This window comes from Strigops habroptila, chromosome 4 (assembly GCF_004027225.2).
Source record: "Strigops habroptila isolate Jane chromosome 4, bStrHab1.2.pri, whole genome shotgun sequence".
NCBI classification, from domain to species: domain Eukaryota; kingdom Metazoa; phylum Chordata; class Aves; order Psittaciformes; family Psittacidae; genus Strigops; species Strigops habroptila.
In genome coordinates this window covers 70,897,944-70,921,775 of record NC_046358.1, presented here as the reverse complement: position 1 = coordinate 70,921,775, position 23,832 = coordinate 70,897,944, and the positions used below count along the sequence as shown (strand labels likewise).

The following is a 23,832-nucleotide window of genomic DNA, read 5'->3' as shown; positions in this document are numbered from 1 at the left end:
CAAGAAAAATAATGCATCAAGATATGTTTATGTTCTGTATATGATCTTTTCTTTATTTCTTCCACAGTTAAAATCCAGTGGATATTACCTATTTAAACCCTTAAAGCTGCAAGTAAAAATGGGAAAATGTAATGTCCAACATTCCTGCATCCTGCCTTGGAAATTTCCAAGAGCGGTCGGAACTCCAGCGCAGGCAGCAGGCGGGCTGCCATGGAAACAGATAGTGCTGGAAAAAGGGCGTTCCCTTTGAACTAAAGCTCTTGCACAGAAAGACTCCATTGCTTTCTGCCAGCTTCAAACAGCCTTCATGCAACCAACGTCTCTAACATGATGAGGCTGAAACACAGAGGAATAGATGTTACCACCAGATGTTGTAGTTGCAATGGAGCCCTGCTGCAGGAGATGAACTATTCTCTTGTACTTTCGATCTGAAGTAATTTAAAACTAGTTATTTGGCATTAGGACTATAATACAAGTATATGAACGGCAGGGTGGCAGTAAAGTAGGAGAGTATTTTATCAGATGGTAGGTGAACTATACAAGTGATCTAAGCATCAGTTTTGTATTAGAATTCTGCACCAACCTCACAGCACAGGGCAACAGTTACAGAACTGCAGAGATCAAGTCTTGAGTACTTAACTCTGTGCCTCTATCAGTTACCTTTGCACCCCCAAACACCATCTGCTCAGACTTAAAAAGTTTACATGTCATCTTCTAAACAGCAGAATTTACACTAATTTCCCTGAGACAGATGTTTTGCTTCCTCCTGAGTCGTGGCTGTTTCTCCCTCAATTCTATATGGGGTGTTGTACTCTATTTATAATTCATTACATGCTTTACTGAGATAAAAAGGTTAATCTCTTCAACTAATATTTGTTCTATGAATACAACTAAAAATTAATAAAAAATGTTTTGTATAATAACTAAAAGACAGAGCAGGTGACATGAAAGGTACATGTTTCAGGAAGGTTATGGAATATGGTGGCTAGTTTACACCTGGCATTCCTCATTCCACAGGTGTCAGAAGTCAGAAATTTGATAACAATGTTATTTTCATTTATATGGCATGACAAAGAGAGGGAAAAGCCATGAAAATATTTAGCCACCTGTAATTTGCTGGAAGTGATTCAAAGTAAATTGTACAGTGTTTAAAGATAAGATGCATTTAAAATTGTGGTACTTGCCTTCTATCGGCCTGAAGATGGTGAGACAGTGTTAAATATTAAAACAAAACCAATACATCATTAAAGAAATGAAACATCATCTAAACATGAATGAATGTTTTATACTGGGTTCAGTCTTCAAAACTTTAATGTATGCCAGGATATAATTTTAAGAAAGAAAATATATTATTTAAAAAAAAAAATCTCTTTTCTATACTTCTAATGTTCTTTTTTTCCATTATTGTATATGTGATTTTTCTGCTAAGACTATATCCAAAATAATTAAGACAAGTGAAACAGCCTCTGATGCATATTCATTTTAAGCAATTCTTCGGTCATACTTTCATTTCAGCTTAGAAATGTTCTGGATAAATGTAAAGCATGTGAGTGCTTTACATTTACAGGAGTGGAGACTCCTGAGGGCCATTTCAGATAATCTCTTCAGAATTCTGCAGGGAAACCCTGCAGAACCTCCAATATTTTCAATTCCATCACTGTGATTTAAAGCTTGTGTCTGTAAGCCAGTAATGATGTATACATAACTATTTCCAGAAGTATCATCATCACACTGAAAGTAGAAAATGAAAAGCGAGATGAGAATGAGCTAACTGTAAACTTCACATTTAAAACAAAAACATAAAAGCACAAAAATATCATCAGTTGAGAAGCTTTAATGACTAGGATATAAGACAATCTCTATTGTATCCTATCACTATGGAACATGTTGCTTAGAAACAAGCCAGAACATACAAGAGCCTCCAAACAAATTACCCGAATGTCTGCTGGGATGAATATATATATGCACATCTATATGTAAAAAGCAAGATCTATACTTTTCACAATTCTGTTTGAATCTTTAAAATGAGAAAAATCACTGCCATCTGGGGTGGCGAGTCTGAATAAACTAAAGCTTACATTCCAAGTATTCTGTAAAATTGCATACCTTAAGTTTATTAACAATAACTACATTTTCTAAATCTGCAAATGTTCCTCAGCTTAGTAAAGGCTTCTGATTTTTTTAAAAATAATGTGCATTTCCTCAAATACTGCCATCAGGCAAGCAGTGTTCTGTCCAGGCACTCAGGAACTTGCATTCAAATTCTGCATCTACTACAGTCTTGCTTTGTGACAATTTGGAGCACATTACACTGATGACAGATGATTGCCAGCCAAGCCCTCTCGAGAAGGTATTACCTCCATTTTCCATGCTTTTCCTAGGCACAGAAGAGCCAGCAACAAAAAGCATACCCAAGCAGATCCTCCAACTCATGAGATTACACGTTAATTCACAACACTGAGGAAGGTGGATTTACACCAAGTTGCCTGATGGCAAACTGGGACGTAAGCAATGGCATGTAGACAACAATATCAGATCTCTGCAGATGCTTGCTCAGTGGCTGAGTCAGATTGCTTACAGTGACCGCAAAGTTGCTGCATTAGAAGGACTTTACATTAAGAAGGCGGAGGTAACTACATGTTTTGTTGGATGCTTTGTGAGAGGAAAGAAACCTCCAGCATAGCAACAAAACAAACAGACAGTGGTTTCAGAGCATGTTTCACAACTTAATGTGATCTAAGACAGGATTACTGATGAAAAGACAATGGTCTCTTCCTCCCTCCAACCCCAGTGGCTTCAGTTGCATCAACGCTGGCAAAGACGCAGTGTGACAGGTCGGTCCTCTGATCTGGTTAAACACTAACACCACTGAAATAAACAGTCTTCAGCAATACCTGTTCACTTATCCTACTCACTTCAAGGTGGCACAATTACTGATGCCAGCACAAGAAAGAGGCAGGGTACGGCTGGATGGGACTACACCTACTTTTGACAGCAGCAGTCTTAATCCTCACCCTTTATAAAACCTTTCACAAATCTTGCAGTTGCCATAGCAAGTTTCCTTAGAACTCTTGGTTAGCCACTGTATCCTCTAATTGTATGCAGATTATATACAAAATCAAATTAATACACTGTGGCCTTGGTTTATCGAAATATTTAAGCATGTGCTTCTTATAATGGTATTACCAAACATTTATTAGTCATTTAAGTGCTACACTGAATAAGAAAATTTTGTGGAATAAGGGCTGTTTTACTTGTAAGACATACAATTATCCTACTGTCATTAAAGACGCTGTTTATAGTAAATATATAAAGTTAAGAATTTTAACACAGCCTCACAGGATCAGTGTACTGAATTTATAGTGCTTCCTTTATTAACTAAGATGACAGGAATAATACTCTTTTTTTTCCATTGTTTTTCTTATCATCTCTGTCTCAAGAAACATACCTGATAGACTGCCACTGATAAGGGGTCATAAAAACATCTCTAAACATCATGTAACAAAATTAAAAACTTAAAAAAACCCAAACCAAACCAAAAAAAAAGCCAACCAAAAAACCAAAAAACTAACCAACAAACACCAAACAAAAAACCTCCAAACAACAAACCCCAACCAAAACTGGCAAACCAGCAGTAGAATCTTTAAGTCTAACATGCCACCGCAGGAGAGCAGCAGAGGTCAGGAGTATCACCAATACTCAACATGCCAGCAATAGCGGGAAATCTGTTAAATAAACAATTCTCATCCAATATTGATTTGACTGCAAGGGAGGAAAGGAAGAAATCCTTCCTGACTAAATCTGGTAATCTGTTAACCAGACAGCGTGGAGACATTTCCAGCAACACCTGAGAAATCCCTGTGCTTCACTTATTCCACCCTGTATCCTGTTCCCAACACTTGCCAGTCTCCAGTTCCTCACGAAACAGTAAAATTAAAAAGCAACACAAATCCAGGAAAGGAATTAGATTTCAAGGTGGAAAGAAAATTTCCTTCCTGATTAGGGGTTTTTCCTTACAGTTTTCCTGCAGACAAGTGGCAACTCTGAAGCTCAGATGAATATATGAAAACTGTGGTGCAAACTGGGATCCAGTCTCCTTTTAAATCACACCTGAGATAGCACCAAAGATTTGTTTCACCAATGTAATACTGTGTCTTCAAGAGTTCTGTGGGGCCATACAGTCTTGCAGGAGCTCATCAATCTTTATATTAAAACAATTTAGGATACAAGGCAAGACTTCCTAAATTCACTTCACTCCTCAGCCAGAAACCACCTAACTTGGAGCCTAAATACATTCCTAATTGCTAATATACGCATTGTTGACAATACTCTTTCTTAGTAACTGTATGCACAGTAATGTCCTGATTCATTTAAGGCTTTTCACTAGAATTTTCTAAATGTTTTGGAGACTTCTTGACATTAGAAGTCAATGCTGCAGAAATTTCTGACAAAACTGTTTAATTAGCACTGTACAGTTAGCCTCAGAGCCCAAAAGTGGTTTTGTTCCTTGCTTATCAAAATTACCTTTTCGATGAAACAGATAAAAGAACTGATTTCATAGAACAGGTAACATGTAATAGTAATATATGAGCTGTTTACAAGAAGGTAGGGTAATTAAGAGGATTTCCTCCTGTGCTACAGGATGCTATAATGTGTATCTTCTAAGAGTATTCATCAGCCCAAGCAAAGGAAAACAGTCCTCCTTGTAATCTAACATTCCAATGTCCTTAATATTAATTTGCTGAAGACAGTGTCAGGATTTGCATTTCCATCAAAAAGTTTTCCTCATAAAAAAATACCAAGTAAAAAAGAACTGCACCTAACAATTCTCCTAAGGTACTCGTAGCTGATATAAGCACACTGCACTCTCTCAGGATATTTACGTTTATCAAACCTCTGCAAAACACATTATGAAGCAAAGGCTGTAGCACCTTCTGATTTATTTGACCTCTATGTGCCCCATCCATTGCCAAGAGAATTGCATTTTTAATTTTTGCAGTTTTAACCATTCACAGATGGTACTGTTCAGTATTTTTGTGTCCTAGCAAAAAAGGGTTGATGATTAAGGTGCAAAATCAGTCACTTCGTCGGTTTGAATTAAAGGAAAAAGAGAGGAGGGGTGAAAAAGAAGCGAGAGAATTCCACAAGCTAATTTTGAACATACTGTTCTGTAAAAGAAGTGGTTTAATGTTATTCATAGTGTTATTTAAATAGGATGAAATTAAACAACTGCAGTCAGATTTTTAAAAATCTACAAAATACCTGAGCTACATATTTTATCACATTGTAAACTGAAAAGGTGAAACTGTTTTAGTCTCTCTAGAGGCAAATCCTGCAGATATGCAGTGTTTTCAATAATTCATTCTATATACTACAAGAAAGAAGATGCTTTCTTTTTCTGAGCTTTAGAAAGAGAGAAGGCTGGAAGAGGAGATCCTGTAGTCATTCACACTCTCAAAAAGAGGTTCTTTATTTTAATTACTAGGTTGCTGAACTTAGGAGCGACACAAGGATAAGCAACATTTGCTGGGGAAAAGTGAAAATGGAGAACAGGTACTAGAACAGAGAAAAGGAGGCAAAGACAGTAATTGTGGGAAAAAATTATATCTTCTTTTATGCACTGAATAATTTAAATTCTAAAATATTCATTAATTTAGACTGGACGAGTGTCCCATAATTGCAGGTTTTTTGCTACTCTGACAGACCGTCATTACTGTAATGTACATTCTTGCATCCACTTTCTACATAACTGACATACTAAAAGAAGACTGACGATAATGATTACTGTGGTTACTTATTAGCCCACCTACACTACCCGCCATGCTAGGTTTTACATGTCTTTCTCCCTTTATTTCTTAGTAGCTTACATTAGGTTTTGTTTTTCCCTACAGCATTCTCCACAACAGTATGCTTACTCCTCTTTCCCTCTCAATTTCCTTGCCTTCTCTCTTTGCTCCTGAAGCCCCACAGAGCTTCAGAGGGAGCAGTAGCAGCAGGTTTAACTGGGCCTGTTTAGAGCTGCAAGGCAAACTCCATGAAAAAGCAGCCCCTGTTGGCCTTTTCTCTGCAATCACTGTCTTTCAGTCAGTACTTTCCTGCTGTAAAGGGAGAAGAACTGTTAATGCTCCCAGCCACAGCCACATACATCAACACTCAACTTACCATCTATCTTCCCAATCAAGGAGAAACCTTTAGTATCAGTACATTTTATAAAAATCAGTGGTTTCTCTAGCCCTGGTATAGAGCTAAGTAAAGAGGTTTTAAAAATGAACTGCCAGGTACTGAATTCAATAATGAAACGGGCTTTTTGCTATTTTAAACATTAAGATCCAAATTTAAACAAACAAACTCCACCAAAATCCAGCACTTAAATTCTGAGAAAGGCATGATCTCATGTACACGAGGGAAAACCAGCAGTCTTGCCACACCACCAAGGAAGAAATCTCTGAATCACCAGACCATCCAGAGAGATCTGCAGTAAAAGCCAAGGTAGAGTGCTGCAAAAGGAAAGAAGGAATTTTGCTACTACAAATACAGGTTGTTTCTGATTAAGAAGTTGGAGTTTGAGTCTTGAACTGCCCAAGAGCCCTGTACGTTAACATGCACCAGTCAACCGACCGGGCTGAGCAGGGCTGGCAGCTGACCTCGGGAGGCCTCTTCCTTCTCCGTACCACAAGCCAGCTGGAAGAATACCTCTAGCTAGGAGTAAGGCAACTCCCCTGCCTCAGCAGTATTAGCACCACAGTCCCAACAAGTACTACTGTAATCAATCTGGTGTAGTACCATTTGTCAGCTTTAAATAACGCTCCAAATATCCTCAGACTTGCTATTTTACAAACTACTGCTTGTGCATTGTATCAATTTAATGCACGGTCTGAACCCAGCCATTTAAGGAGACACAGTGTAATTTGAAAAGCGTACATCTGGAACGCAGAATCAAATCCAGTTTAAAGTATGAGGGGAGAAGGGGATTCTAGAGAAGGCCAGTAGCTGAGAAAAGCACTGTTGGAAATGAGGTAGTAACTTACGTCTAAAACTAAAGTTTTGTGGGGTTTTATTTTTAATAGTGTCATATTTAACGACATTAATTTAATTATATTTATTGCAGTAGCGACATTTTGAAGCACTTTGTGCAATATTTGCAGGACAATTTCAGAGCACTTCATGAAGTCAGCACTAGGTGCTACTCCAACAAGACACTACAGTTTCTACCAAGCTGATATCACCGTTGTTTTTACAGTCTCAGGTAAATTCTAAATTTAGCTTTGAGAAATTTTTTAAGACGAAGAACAACATCTCATTTAATGTACAAAGCCTCTTCCTGACATTGAATATTTCATCACGGATGCTGGTGAACTGCCTGTGCCTGGCACTTCTGCCCCCACCCAGCAAGTGACTGACCTTCCTTGAGACTCTTCTGGCTGTTCACCTCAAGGCATTCTTTCTCCTTCAGCGGCTTAACATCTCCCGCCGGTAAGATCTCGGAAAAGCCCTGTTGCTGCTTCTTGGAGCTATCGATCATGGTGACAATCCTTTAGAACGGCAACATCCAGCACAAAAATCCGCCCTGGTCTGTGAGCAGCAGCGCGCCGCTCCCGCTCCGTCCGCTCAGCACGGAGCCACCGCCGGCATCTCCCGGCCCCGCTGCGGTGCGGCGCTGCCTGCCACAACTCCCGATCCCGCCTCTTTTCCCAGGCAACCACTCCCCCTCTTCCTTCAGCTACGCTCGCTTCCTCTGCACAGTCGTGTTTCGATATGCAGCTTGATGGTCAATCATCTGACAAAGAATGAGGCAAGCAGTTAAAAATAAATCCAGCAGTTGCTGAAGGAGCAGCATTCGCTGATACCTAAGACCAGCTACCGCCGAGGACTCTCTCCATGTTTCCCCTTCCTTCTCCCTGCCCCCACTGCTCTGAACACTGCTGCAGGCAGGAGAAACACTTGATCTTTGCCTGACTGGCACATTCATTGCTCATTAAGTTTCACCAATAACCAAAGCTGCACATTGGCATTTTAGATATATGTTGGAGAACCTTTCCCCTGCCCCAGCCCCAGGTCTTGTTTCAGAGACATTTAACTAGCAGTGGCAAGTGGGAAAACCACTGGTTATTGCCATGTCTTTCCTTGCACTGTAAGAGAGATTCTCTTCCTTGTTGTAAATAATCTAAATAAATAAATAGATAAATAATTGTATTTTATTATTCTCCCTTTTGCATTAGTTACACATCTTATTATTCCCAAGAGTTTTCGTATTTCCTCCCACAGCTTCTGATCTGCCACTCTCTACTGCATATCCCATTTATCGTACATGAGTCATCAACCTCAACGTCAACCTGGAAGATTTTGGCATAATGGATCCCCTTTAATTAGCTGGCATTGGCCATGAGAGAACAGCAGACACTAGTTGGCAAATCACGTACTTAAATAAACTAAACTATACATAATTAAGTAGTCACTACCTGTCACACAAGTAGCTCTAGCAGGTGTATTTTCCCTTCGCTTTGGTCTTAAAACGGTATCATATGTATTTTCCACACCCCTACTTCATATTTAAATCCTTCACCTTGAAATTATAAAGGACATCTCCACTCAGAAAACCTGCTTCACTTTTATGGCATCAGATTTGAAAAGATCTATATACAATAACAAACACCTGATGTAGAATTTTTAAAAGTGGAAACTAGAAAAAAAAACATCTTGCCTCTTTAGCTCTTCTCACAAGACAATCCTTCAACACCAACTTAACGGTGCGCTCCAACTTAACAGTGCGCTTCTGGGCAAGCAGTTGATACCATGGGGTGTGGGGCTGTGTGACACAGCCAGAAGGGCTTGAAAGACTCTCCCCGTCTTCCCACTCCTGGGAGAGGGGAGACCTACATATACTTGGAACTGCATATTAAAGGAGCTGTGAGTTTACTAGGCCATACCAACTTCTTGACATCTAAGGAGCTGAAAATACAGGCATAAGAAAAACTCTTGCAGCATAAGTGATAGTAGTTCTATCCATTCCTATCTGTCTGTAGCGCTTTATATAAATTAAGAGTGCCTAGTGCTCAAGTGAATGCCAGATCACAGCAACAGCAGTTGGGTGCCAGCAGTTTAAGCCTTCATGAACGTTTCTCACCTATTCAGAAAGATGAGCTTTAGTAGCACGGAGCTCCTCTATCCACTCCTCCCCTTTTTCAAGGGTACCCATTCCACAGCAGAATTTACAGAAACAAAATTGCGTATGCTTCAGCCACTTGGAGCTAAGCCTAATATTTTGCTTCATGTTCACCTCCCAGTTCAATACAAGCTAACATACAGATTAATTCTTGAAATGCCTATAAGAAGTCTGATCAACAGTAATTTACAAGTAACTTTGTGAAAAAAGCAGGAATCACAGAATTTATGGAAAATAAGAATGATGAAATTCTTGTGCAGACTGGAAGAGATGGTCAAAATGATGCTGTTTATTTTCCATGTAACCAAATATTTTAGTTACCAACAAATGCTATATGATATTGAATTGTTGGGCTGGGGGCAGACATAATACCTGGAGAAGAAGAAAAGATACCTTGGAAGAAGAAAATGGCTTTTGTTCAGAGGGACGTGGACCTGCTTGAGCCAGTGCAGAGGAGGCCATGGAGATGCTGTGAGGGCTGGAGCAGCTCTGCTCTGGAGCCAGGCTGAGAGAGCTGGGCTGGTTCCGCCTGGAGAAGAGAAGGCTCCTTAAGGGGAGACCTTAGAGCAGCTCCCAGTGCCTGAAGGGGCTACAAGAAAGCTGGAGAGGAGCTTTGGACAAGGGCCTGTAGGGACAGGCCAAGGGGGAATGGCTTTAACCTGACAGTGATAAGGCTTCAAATTAAAAAATAACCTGTCTGTCAGAAAGGTCTACAATTCTGGGGCAGTTTCACAGGCACCTGGGGCATTCTCATCACTGCTGACTCCGTAGCTGTAGTTGCAGCACTGTAACACTGGAAAAATGCGTGGTTTTATGAGTAACTTACATTCCTAAGAACTGTACTAGAAGGAACAAACACTGTTACCTGGTTAGCATATCCAAGTACTAAATACATCAGCTAACTAACAAGACTCAGTTATTCAAAGGTGTCTTCCAATCATGAGCAGGTCCCATGTGGATCAAGGCAAAATGCTGCCTCATGATCCCCAGAGCCACCCCACCAGCCATTTAACAGCTCCCTGTTCCCTGCTAACTGAAATGAATTTGTAACTCTCCTAGAATGGTTCACGTCTGCTCCTACCTTTAGCTGCTAATGCACCATACCTACTTCTCAGATTTACTTAGGCACTTTCAAATCTGACAGCAATTCTTTAAGCTCTTGCAAAACAGCAGAAGCCCTGTCATCAGCCAGCAACACCAGGTTGATACTTTAAACATACTTCCTATGTTTGGATAGTATCTGTCTTGAAGGTCATTGTTTTGACAGATAAAAACCTGTAAAACTGCTCTGTACAGCAGTTACTGTCAATATTGGTTTTAAAGGATGCTAATTCCACACGTATCTTAAAAGAACCCACTTCAAGGCTGAGAACTTGAGACTTTCCCATTCAAATTACCCATTCTGTCCTATAACAAAATATCATTTAGAATGTTAGTGAAACAATAGCAATTTGTTTGTCCTTTGACTACTCTTTAAAGTCTTTATTTTAGCAGATACACTGTAAACAGAACACAACCCGTGAAATATAAAATATCTACCAAAAAAAGCTTGGGGTCTTTCAACTCCACTTACAGTGAGAAATGCTTTTGTGCTCAGTTTCTAAAAGGCAGCTGGAATTTGGCTTGTCATTTGAAATTGATGGCATTATTAAAAAACAGGCCAAAAAAGTTTTTCAAATTACTAAATTTTCATCTTGTCTTTCTGTTGCTCATTGGGTACTTAAATATAGAAGGTTTTGAAATAAAGGAAGGAGAACTACTCATTTCCAAAGGAAACACTGGATGTATAACCTCTCTGATTTGAACATATACCTGTTTCCAAAGAGCTGTTTTTAACAGTACAAATAGCTAAAGGGCACTGAGGATTGTAGAGAAACCTATAATGAGCTAGAAACAAAACTGTGCCTGAAAGACTAATTTCTATCAAACAACAAAACACAACTATCTCTTTCAGCTAAAAGAAAACTTTAAGCGGTGAATGTTGTATCTTTCAATTACAGGTTTAAACCCAATTACAAACAGCATCAGAGTATCAGTAACATGTTGCTTTTAATCTGAGGCAATCAATGTTTTATTTCCATCCTCATGCAACACAGACTTTCAACTTTCAACTTCAGCCTACAGAAAACACATTCTTTAAAAAGAGGAAGTGCTTAATAAATATTCCCCAAAATCTCAATGTACAGGAAGAAACAATGCAGCGACACTGCACCCTCCACAGTGCCTGGTTGTCTGCCCTCAGAATAGACCCGTTATCTGTTTAAGTATCAGGGATCTGGTGAGTGAGATCACTAACAGTGAGCAACTTCACAAGCTCTTTAAAAGTGAAGTAACTAAGCAACAATTGCTTTAACAGTACATTCCAGCTCTTCTCATCATATGGAGCTCATTTCTCTGCAATCCCACAAAAAACAGAACCACACCCCCAAGAAAAAAAAAAAAACCCCAAAAGAAAGAAAAAGAAAAATAATAGCCTTCAGTATTTACTTTATTTCACTACCTCAAGATTTTGAAGTGAGGGGGAAAAAGCTTAATTACCCAGACATTTATTTCATCTTGGCTTTACGCACACCATGATGAATTTCTTGGTCCTTGATACTGCGTTAGGATAATCCAGTTCTTCATCATGGTATAATTGTAGCAAAACAGTGCTCTAATTACACAAGCTAAAGAATTCATTTAAATAGTTCCTGTTATGGTTTATTCTATTACTTCTTTAAACAGTAAGAATGTCACCTCAAACTGTTAACTTAAGGGGTTTTGGTCTGGGGTTTTTTGTTTGTTCCCCTTCCTCATCTGCCCCCAGCTGCCACTTACAATAGATGGCTATTCTGCTTTCTCATTCTGGTTTTTCTATACCAGTACATAAATTCTCTGCTTTCAACACTTAAGACACTGAAACAACTCAGCAGTAAGTCTCACACAGACCATCTTACCTGTGCACATGTGTTTAACTGCACATATATCTATATAATTTTTTAAAGGACAGTATTTAGTCATCTACCATGCTACTTATGATTTGGAAAAGGTGCATATACCAAGGACTGCACAGTGATTACCAGCTCTGTTTGCACTACGTTACCTTCTTGTTGTGACTGTATCACAAGCTAGTGTTTCAACACCACCACATGCAGCTAGGGTTTCCTTCTAACAATTTAAAACAATTATATAGCGGAATTTAAAATTAACTCAACATTCTTTTCTAGGTATGCATTTTGTTATCCATAAGGAATTTCAGGGAAAAAGAAGTCACAATAAGACAGTTTGATCGAGAGATCTCTCTAAAGGAAAACATACATATCTCTTGCAATCACTCAAATGGCAAGCCCTTTAACAGGATCTTTTCATATATACCAGATGCCTTGAATTGAGTCAGTCACAGGTCATGTCTCCCATGCTAATCTCTTCACAATAAGCAGATAATTAAAAAAATAATAATCTATAAATCAAACTAAAATGATGGAATGTTTGTTTATAAGTTTACCAAATGGAATGACCCTGCTGGAATTCTTTCATGTAGCCTGTGAAAATGTCAGAATATATTCCATTTAAGAGGTCACAGTCCCTAGAGAGCTCTGAGTTTTGGCCTGTATGTTTTTTCACATGCTTTAATATTTGAAAATTGTTCCTTGTAGACACTGACTGATGCCCTGGGAATGCTCGGATTGTGGGAACTGGCAGTACCAATGACAAAGACGTACTTACTGGGAAATCAGTACCTACTCAGTTTGCTGTCTCATCTCATAACAGATAAGACAACATTCAGATATTTACAGGAAGACCAAAAGAATCCACACATTGAAAGACATTTGTTTTTAATACTGACACTGTTAAAAAAACCCCAACAAACAAAAAAACCCCAAAACAAACTCCCCAAATCCCACAGCACCCTCTCTCCACCACCACCCCCAAGAAAAGAGACAACTATATATTAATTACAACATGCTGCATCTTCTTACGAAGGATTATTTAGTAGAATATTTGCACTGAATGTTCCATGGACTATTAAAACCTTAAAGCAAAGACGGATCACAGAATCACTGTGGTTGGAAGCAGCCTCTTGAGATGCCCGTGCCCAGCCCCTGCTCAAGCAGGGTCAGCTGGAACAGGCACTAGGGCTGTGCCCACTCAGAGCTTTAGGATCCCCATGGATGGAGATTCCACAACCTCTCTGGGCGACCATTTTACACACACACATTATGTATACGTTATACTATATATGCACACACATTTCTATTGTAAACTTATATAAATTGTATACTGCTTCTGTATCTAGATAGGTCTTCTAGAATATACTTTCAGGTTTTTGGTTTTGTGGGGTTTTTTGGCGGAGGGGGGATGGGGATGGTGGTGGTGGTAATCAGAATATCTGAATGCTGTTTTCCAGATCTCATTGCTTTCAGCTTAGTGACTATGAAATTGCTGAATTTAAGTTGACATTTCCAATTATTTTCTGTGCCAATCTATTACTTAAATCAGAACTTAAGCTTTCCATTTGTTGTTCTGTAGTCTTCCCACTAGCCATCTTTTCTCCACTTCATCTTTCCTAACTCTCACAAGAAAATAACTTCTAAGCACAGTAATCTACCTATGTACCATTTGGAGAGGAAAAAATACACCTAATCACAGATCTTAAAAGACTGGGAAAAAAAGCCCTTTCATACACGGATACAAGGAGAATGTTCCAAATTTCACCTGATTCCCTAGTATCAAATTTGCAGCTCCAAATCTATTAACTGCACAGAGGATTAAGAATTTGTTCAGAAGCTATAAAGTTATGCCAAGAATGCATATTATCAGTGCTACATAATGAGAGAGTGAAAGATAAGAGATAACAAGCAAACTAATATGCCCATGACTGTTCTACATGCCAGAAAAATTCCCTTGGTTCATCAAATTTATTTCAGCAGCATCATTAGGTTGTGTGATGTACGTTTCATTCAGTTATTTTGAGAACTGCCCGTCTCCCAGCTGGCTCAACCAGTCCCTCACAAAGACTCAATATACACCATTTGGAACATGTGTTTTTGGTTTGGTTTGGTTTTTTGAGGTTGGGGGTTTTCTGGTTTGGGGGTGTGGGGGGGTGATGTTGCATCTTCCCCTTAATTCACTACAGCTCCCCACAAGCTCCAGTGGCCCCACAGGAAGCTGTCATTCTCAGCTGACCTTCAGTGCCTTAAGGTCTTTTGCTCCTGAGTGTTGTCGTTCTTATGCAGCCAGAGGCACTAATTTCTTCAGGCTAATTTTCTCATTGAAATTTTACCAGTCTTGCTTTTACTTTAAGATGTTCACTGTCTCAAGGCTTTTTTCCTGACAAAATATCCAAGACTTCTAGCTCTCAATTAGCTCAGTTGTGCTGTAGAATATTAGCTGCTAGCAGAAACTTGCAAGACCTAGCAGATAGCCATGGTAGGCACATCACAACCTTTTATACCCTTCTCCAGTACAAAATACACAATCTCAAACCGAACCAGAACACAATCCTGTATCTGCTCTGGTTCTGGTTTTAGAGAAGCAGACATTCATTAGCTGGAACAAAACTGGTTCTCCACACAATGTGCAAACAGGCACACTCACAACCTGAAATGATTTATAGCCAAGACAAAGAGCTGAAGCAGGCCTACAGAGTGCTAAAGGACAGTCCAGGGCCTGTATAGGAGCCAACCAGTTCTCTGTCCATTTTACAAGAATATAACCAGGCTCTCATTTGTGGATGGCAACTGCACAGGAGTCATTCACATGTCTCTTTTTTAGAAACTTGTAGCCACGAGGAGATTCTGGCACACTGGGATAGACAAGGAAGCCACTGCAAAGCCAAGAGAGGCTGCTTTAAGACACAGAAGCCAGGATCTTTTCATTTTAAACATCCCTGGAAACAAATATAATTGCCTGGCTCCTGACACCCAGACCTTCGCACCTGCCTCTACCAGCCAAAGTGACATGCTCACCAATTCTGGGAAAGTACTAATTCAGCATGCAAAAAGCTTTACTCATGCAGTGCTTCCTTTCTTTGATGGTATCTGCATGTGCAATCCCTTCCCACCCTTTGGACCTGAAACAGCAGGTTGGAAGCCTGCAAGCAGCATCATTCCCATCCGCCCTCCTGCAGTCAGCAGCAGGCAGCCTATCCTTCCATCCTTCCTCCCTTGCCACCTCCTGGCTCTCAGACAGAAGCTTGTGAAACTGGTATGGTGCGTGGGTAGCATATTGTTCTGACTAGTACTTCAGCTGTGCCATGCTGCCTGCTACTCTGTCATTCTTCCTCCGCTGCAGTCTAACTAAGCAACACCTAGTCATCAATCTTCTCCCTCCTGCTCCCAAAGAAGAGCCTCATCTGTGTCTCTTCTCCCCCAGCGACTGTCCTGCCTAAGGACACAGCATCTTCATTAAGAAAGCAAATAGAGTGTACATAACCTAGTGTCCTTCAGGCAGGGATGCAAACCCAGAGCCTCTCAAGGCCATGGCATTGTTTCCCAACCTCCATTTCTGTGAGGAGCCCAACTGCTCACATGATGAAGATGGGCTATACACCAGTGGCTGCCATCAGACTGCCAGAATCACAGGCCTGTCTTTGGTGTCCACTCAGTAGGTTGCAAGTGTGAAAAGCAAAACCCATGGAAAGGCAACTTTTGCTGCTTTTTGGCAAGTGGAACAAGAGCTGGTCTCCAGAGAACAGGCACAGTAATATGCTGCAATAAACAGGGCACGAGTTTACATGATCAATGCATTATATGTATTGCCTAATTATCCAGAAAGATGCAGACTAATGAGAAACTGAGATTAATTTCATTAGTAATCCAGTATTGCCCACAGCCATTAACCTGAAAACTGCTCAAAAGACAAAGGGGAATCCTAAAATTATGACAGTCCAGAATACCAACATACAACATCCTGGAAAGATGATTCTTTGTCATAACATGTAAATACATACACAGATTATCTTCTAGAAACATTTTGTTGTTCTAACTTCAAATAATTGAAATCTTTGCTTTAGAGATGGTTCAGTTGAAGTATTTCAGCCTGCAGTAAAACCTTTAATCTAGCAAATCAGCTTGAAAACTCCCATTACTTGCCCTGCTATTAAAATATGAAACACTAATTGGTTAGAATTTGTGTTTCACAGACTTTTTATGATGGAAGATGTCTGAAAATGACATTCGAGAAGAATATGTTGCTGCCCTTTCTCTCTCAATCTCCAAAGAAATTTGTCTTTATTCAGAGAGTAAACACCTGCATGTAATAAATGGCTGGAGAAGCTTAAAATGCTATTGACCTCCAAGCGTTTGTTATTGATCTTCTACTGGAAGTTCCAACCTCTTCAACAGAGTTGGCACAGCACAGAAGTGTTCCGTTGTCAACTCAAGGGACAACAGTCCCACTGGGGCTTAGTATAAACCATGAAGTTTTACACCACAAAGCACTGAACTATGCTCACTTGAACTCCTACGCTAGCTCTACAGTATGACTGCGATGTCTGGGGCCACACTGGGTGTGGAAAGGGGAATAAAATGTAAGAAAAGGACAAGGTAATAACATCTCAATTGACTGTTGGCTCACCAGGCACATGCTTGCAATGTCTCTGTACGTTTCTGTTCCCCTGCTGTGACTTCCTCCACAGTAAACAAAGCCAAAGCAAAGCATAAGGCTCCCACACTTCCAGTGTCATTGGAAAAGCTTGAAATGCAGTTTCTGTACTAACTTGTGCAAGCATCTTAACAACACTGTGCAGAACAATGCTAGAATAATTCAGCCTTCTACTGGACTACTGCCAGAAGACTCCTTCAAGTAAACGAGAGGTGTAAAGGATCACTACCAAAGCTCACAGTAAGCATAATGCTTCCTGCAGAAAAATATTCAACAAAAAAAACCCTTAATAAAAAAAACCAAACCCTGAAATGCTTAAGTGCCACTGTATTTCTGTATACTGAAATCTCTTCTGCTTACAGACTTTATAAAATAGTGACATGTTAAAATACTCCTGAAGAAATCCAGTCTTGGTAGAAAGTAAAACCAAAAAGTATAAAAGCTACTTTCAATACGAATACGTGGAGTTCAAATTTGACTTTTACAAATTTTCTTCATCATTTCTCCAAAAAAAAAAAAAAAAAAAAAAAAGAAAAATAAAAAGAAAAGAAATAAAAATTAACCAAATTAAACAAAATTACTATATCTGAAATTACAGGTCAGTAATAGTTTGGGTGCTCCAGACAACAACAGAGCCCAAACCTCTTTGTGTTGTTTTAAGGAAGCAATTTGAACACAAATATCCATTTCTTCCAGGAACAAAAGTAGCCAGCCAGTATAAAGTCAGACATTGTCAGATACTTTGCATAAGGACAGGAAAAGAAATCAGAGGGTCCTCTTTAGTTCAGTTAGGAATTATTTCAGTACTACTAAAGCAGCATTCTCTCAGTGGCAGGATGCTTAAACAACATTAGAAATATCTAGAAAACTGAAAAGGACAGGAAATTACACTAGTGTCTATCAAACACTTATCCTGTCAACCCGACTGTATTCCTCCCAAAATTCCTTCAGTTATATGATTTCTCAATCTGCTTTGCAGATTGTTGAGCCTCTTCCTTATCAAAAGCAATAGGGTTGTGCTAATAAGGACCATGAAATGATGCCTAATCTTTTGGTCAAGCCGAGCCAGGTGACTTGGTCTTGTCACAAAAGACACAGGTGAAGAGAGGCCACAGCCCCTTATGAGCCCTTCATATGATCTCCTCCTCAAAGATGACATTAAAATCTTTGTGGGAGGCCTGGTACTTGCTATGGACAGATGCTCAAAAGTATGCTAACTCATAAGGGGAATTATGGTAAATATTGAAGAGTAGCAGTTCTTAAGTCAACTGGCACAGAGGAGTGAGGGGCAGCTTCTCAAATTATCATTTCCCCACCACCACTTTCTTTAGGAAAATCTCCTCTGTTATTTCAACAAGTCAAAACCCTTAAGCATTAAAATCTCTTGCTGCTGCCTTTTCTTTGGAAGAAAATAAACAAGAAGCAGAATATATATAAAGACAGTACAAAAGCTCCCTATAAATTATTTCACTAATTCATGAAAGCACAAAAAACTTCCAAGTTATGTGAAGAATGCTTAAGAACTGTGCAATACACGAGAACTAAAAATGAAATACTAAAGAGCAAACATGAGTAAGTTTAGCACCTGAAGCTACACACCTTGTTTTACTGCTTGTTTGACAACTTACCTTTATTAGTAAAAGCAGAAAGGTAACAAAATGAAAGCTGGAGAAGGGCTTTTTACAAGGGCTCGTAGTGACAGGACAAGGGGAATGGCTTGAAATTGACAGAGGGGAGATTCAGATCAGACATTAGAAAGAAGTTCTTCCCTGTGAGGGTGCTGAGGTGCTGGCACAGGTTGCCCAGAGAAGCTGTGGCTGCCCCATCCCTGGCAGTGTTCAAGGCCAGGTTGGACACAGGGGCTTGGAGCAACCTGCTCTAGTGGAAGGTGTCCCTGCCTGTGGCAGGGGGTTGGAACTGGATGAGCTTTAAGGTCCCTTCCAACCCAAACCAATCTGGGATTCTATGAAAACAATGAAATTAAGCAAAGGGGTAAGTCTGTACTTAGCACAGTCACAGCAAGGGCTGTCAAGAGAAACCGACAAGCTTCTCCATGTAGAAGGGATTTTCCCTTTTTCATTTAGTGCATTCTTGTGGTAGTAGCCTTCAGAAATGAAAAATGTGACTTACTTAGATTCAACATAGATACCTATGTCATCCATTTCAGTTTTACAGACAGTTATAAAAAAATAAATCTCATTTTCTAGAGTTTCACAGAGGATGCAAAACCCCCCACGAGATTCTCTTTGATGGGATTTATGAGTTACACAGTGGCATTTTTATCTTCATTATGAAATAGCTTTAAAATAGTATTTCTGTTGCTTCCTGGATAAAAAGGTAAAGTGTTGTAAACCATCCTAAAACAAGCTTCTGTCGGAGACATACCTATTACCAGTTTAACATCAAACAGTAGCCAACAAAAAACAGTATTTCCCAAGTTACAATTTTTTTTCTGACTTATATAAAATAATTCTTAAAGAATATAGAACCAGAATATCAATAAATTAATAAAATTATTAATAAACTAGCTGCAGGTCCCTTAGTTTATGATACTTCAAATACATTATATCAGTTAACATAGTATTCTGCATTTCAAGCTCTTCAAGAAAAGAATAATGAAGCAATTGATATACATACAGCCTAGTAAAATATATCCCCATTTTTTGTACTTTGCAGCCAGGATAGTCAGTTAGTTTTCTTCCTATTTAATAATGCTTATACTATTACAACTAAATTAACAGTTAACTGTAGCTAAACCGATTTAAAGAAAATGCTTCAAAAATCAAATACTTAAATTACATCATTTCAGTGTTCCCACTATTTACTGCAAATACTGGAAAACAAATCTTCATTATTAAAGATACTCATGTGAGAAAAAAAAAAACAACCACCACAAAAAAAAGTCCTGCCTTCTCCCCTGTAAAAATGAGCCTGTGTTTGGATTCAGACCTAATTCCTCCTGATGCTTACTGTAACAGTGGAAATACTTTTTTCTTAAGTTGCCACGCCAACATCAACAACGAGGAAAGATGCTGGAAAGATTCCCAAAATGTAAATCTTCTTTTTCTTCTGTTGTTAAACCTTAAACTATGTGGTGAATTAAACTTTCTGGGATACAATGTGCAACTTCAATTCTGCATTGTTTTTGCAGAAAAAAACCCCGTTCCTGATAATTATCCCTTTTTGTCTGGTAATAATACAAGTCTCAAAAACATTTAATTGAATACTTCTATTTTACACTAGCTGTGGTTTTAAAACTATTTAAAAGCATCAAGAACTCCATTCAATATGCCTTAACAAAGTACTCCAGTTGTGCTTTCAAGCTTTCACTTACAAGTGAAGGTGATCGGGACAGCTTTCCTGACAAGCACTGTAGCACTTTAACTCTACAGAACATGGTTCAGGAAGAGCAAGTCAGGCGAATCAATTAACGTTACTTGAAGAAATCAAACATCATTATTCCCATAGGGAACATTTAAGCAATGTAGCAAAATGGAGAACAGTCCCTTGCGCACTCACCATTCTTCCGTTCATTGAGAGGAGGTAAGTACTGACTGGGCTGCAGTGAGAGTTCCTTGAACTCATGTGCAACTGCTTCACTGTGAGGGCTGGGAGCGAGCCGGGTCAGTGATCCAGAGTCGTCCTCAGCATCCGCCGTCCCCAAGTGATCCATTGTGGTAAATCCTCTGGAGACAGGGAGAGCAAGTGCTCTCTTAAGCACACTAGAGTGGATAAAACTAAGAAAGAGAGGAAAAAATAAAAGAGGCAGACATGTTACTATTTTCATTCAGGTTTTGGTCAGTTCCTTTTCATACAACACTCAAATTTAAAATGATCCACACAGGATCCATCAATTTTCCACAAATATTATACATTTGAAAAAATAGAGTTAATATTTACAAGCAATTTCACAGTCCTTTGGTTCTGAGAAGAAGGACAGTTCCTCTGCTCAACTTTGACAGAACAATCACACAGTGTTAATAATCAGTACGGATACCCTGTGCCCTTCCTTTTAGCAAGTGACATGGCCTGATTACCAGCAGAATATTCTATTTTTCCAGTAGCTTATATTGATTCAGCATTCTCTAATACATGAGAACATACAAAGAGCTTTTAGTATTTTGAAGCACTGCACAACTTTCATTCAGATCAAAAATCAACTTTGGTGTTAATGCAGGACTTGATACCAAAGAACTGTATCAGAACTACTTCAGTCTCTCCAAGAAGGAAGTCATCTTGCCATTCATTTTGATTTTTTTCAAATTAACTTTACTGTATACTAGCTCCTTATTGTAAAATACAGAATGGAAGTCCCAATTTATTATTTTCTTTCTACCATTAATGTGGTACTTAAACTACATTAGGGAGAGACAGAAGTATGAATTACTGGTAGAGGCTTTTTGTACCTCACAGAACCCTATCAAGTCATTAAAATTTCAATAAATCAATATGGACTTCAATGAAGTTCATCCCTGGATTCTTGGAAACTTGAACCATATGAAATATTAAGAATTCAAGAAGACCCATAAAAAATGAAAAAATGTCTTATTATGTTGAACTGTTTTTTTAATTTTAGTTATTCTTCTTGAGAAACACTACTGCTTGCCAATTCCCAACCTTCAATTTCAAACTTTGTGTATGCTGAAGATAAATACTGCACGTGTTGGTGTGTGTATTTAGAGGTTTTTACAATGCAACATGTGTTTCAATGACCAGATCCAAAAGATTTGAAGTTACTTGGTATTTTAAGAAGCAACAAATGACAAAAAAGTCATCATGACCACCAAAGAATGGCCTACACTCCAAAAGGGGTAAAGCATCGTGTTGCTGAAAGTGCCAATTTAAAAATAAAAACAAGTGCTGCTTGATATATACCTCAGTAGAACAATGATGAGGGTTAAGTGCATATTTTTCATTATTTTCCATAGTTACCAATTGGTGCTTTCACATTAAATGAAGACACATTAACTTACAGTTATGCAAGATTTTTTTCTTTGTTCTTAGCTTTTAGAAGCATAATTTACCCGACTCTGATTCCATTTCCTGACATTACACTCTCCTCAAACTCCTACTCACCCATACAAATTAAGTACATTATTAACGAAGTCTCTTCAGAGCAGAATTTCAGTGAAAATCTAGCTGCTTATCTGCTCATATTCCCAGCATTTTATCCACAATTTATTAGCTATGAGTTATGTCTTGGAATCACTTTTCAAAAAGATTAAACCACATTAGCTGTATTCACGCCATTTAATCCATATGAAATTAATAGAAACACCTTCTTGTACTAAAGGTTTAACATACTAGGTTTGACTAACTCCTTTCCCCATTACAGATAACTACATATCCTGCTATAAATTAAATCATCTCAACTTTCATCACTTCTAGAACAAACTGCTAAATTAGTTACATGTCCATTTTTAAACTTTCATTTCAGGAATGTATGTAAATGTGGTTTTACTGACCAGATGCAACTAAGAACACAGCGTGCAAGAATTATATACAGCATATTAAATTCTATTGATTGCAGCACTGCAGTGCAACTCAAACCAAGCTGGCTTCTCACAAAAAATGTGCTTAAGCTGTGGTTTGAACCTGACTGTATCAGGTCAGAATGACCTGGAGGTCATCTAGTCCATCCCCAATCCTGAGTAGGGATACCAGCTGCTCAGAAATTTGTCTTGTCAGGTTCTGAACATCTCTAAAGGTGGTGATTCCATCATCCCTGGGTAACCCCTCTGTGAATGCCTTGCCCACCCCCTGCAAACAGAATTTCTTCTCCTGCAATCTGTGGCTGTTGCCTCTTGCTGTTCTGCTCTAACACAGGAGATGCCACTGATTGTGACTCTCAGATCCCAGATTGTATTGCAGTTTCATACAATACATGTACTTATCATTATGGAACTCTAAAACCAAAGTTCTCCAATGCAGAACTCTAACCCTAATTAGAAAGTTTCAGTTCACAGAAGAGTCTCAGATATTGCGAATTCCTTGTCTTAAATCTTTTGGATCAACAGTTTGAATCACTAAACCCAAAGTTGTTTAAAAACCAGCAAGCCTAAACATCCACTATTTATCAGTTCACCATCCTTTACAGAATTTCACAGGAACATGCTTCTAGGAAGCAAAACCAAAACAGGTTGCAGCATGTACATTGAAATACCACAGCTGATGCCTCTGTTGTTTCCTCAAGCAATTGTCTACACTGACAAAGCAGGATGAGGTTACTACCCACTATTCCATGCAGAATACTCTTTGCCTTTTTTGCTGCGAGGCTGCTGCAAACCCCTTTACTCATAGGCTGTAGGCTGTTAAAAATCAAGGTATCTTCCCAAATGATCCTTTAACACTAGAACAACCTCTAGAACAACCTTGTTGCTATGTTGCTACATCATCTGTGAATGAAAGACAGTCTAGAATTCCCAGAGAGCCTGAATTCCTCAAATTCCTCAGTCACATCTCAAATTACATTGGCTCTAATTTCTTTTCATTTTTACTGATGAACTGCTACCATATCAGACTACAGAAATATTTTTGAGCTTAAACCAATGAATTGTCTTGACCCTCCCCCAAAAAAGAAAACAGACACCTCCACCCAACATCTGTAAGGGGTTTTTTGGGAGGGAGAAGAAAGTCTGTGACCTACATCATTAAGATGTGGCTCAGATACACTATGATTAAACTGACAGAGGGGAGACTGAGATGAGATCTTTGGCAGAAGCTCTTCCCTGTGAGGGTGCTGAGGCGCTGGCACAGGTTGCCCAGAGAAGCTGTGGCTGCCCCATCCCTGGCAGTGTTCAAGGCCAGGTTGGACACAGGGGCTTGGAGCAACCTGCTCTAGTGGAAGGTGTCCCTGCCCGTGGCAGGGGGTTGGAACTGGATGAGCTTTAAGGTCCCTTCCAACCCAAAACAATCTCTATTCTCTGACTTAGAATATCTAAACAATGCTGTAAAGATGACAAATTATAGGCTTGTAATACTAAACTGTAAACAATTTGCTGCTTCTCTCTTGTTCTATTAGAATCTAAAGAACTCGGCTGTTACTGCTCATCCATGAAATTAATAGTTTGTCTTAGGCAGTTTTC

The 23,832-nt window shown here is 39.1% G+C and overlaps 1 protein-coding gene across 5 annotated transcripts in view; it reads right to left on the bottom strand.

The window, feature by feature from the left end:
* The window catches only part of MRTFB (myocardin related transcription factor B), an 80,343-nt gene that overhangs the window by 37,796 nt on the left and 18,715 nt on the right, over positions 1-23,832 (bottom strand). For 4 of the 5 annotated variants that reach the window (XM_030481469.1, XM_030481470.1, XM_030481466.1 and 1 more), the window contains one exon: positions 20,267-20,484. In XM_030481469.1, the coding sequence (XP_030337329.1) occupies positions 20,267-20,420 (154 nt within the window). In that variant the 5' untranslated portion in view covers positions 20,421-20,484. Of the gene's footprint in view, positions 1-7,401; positions 7,694-20,266; positions 20,485-23,832 lie in introns of those variants that run through there. The other variant, XM_030481468.1, reaches the window with a different exon arrangement.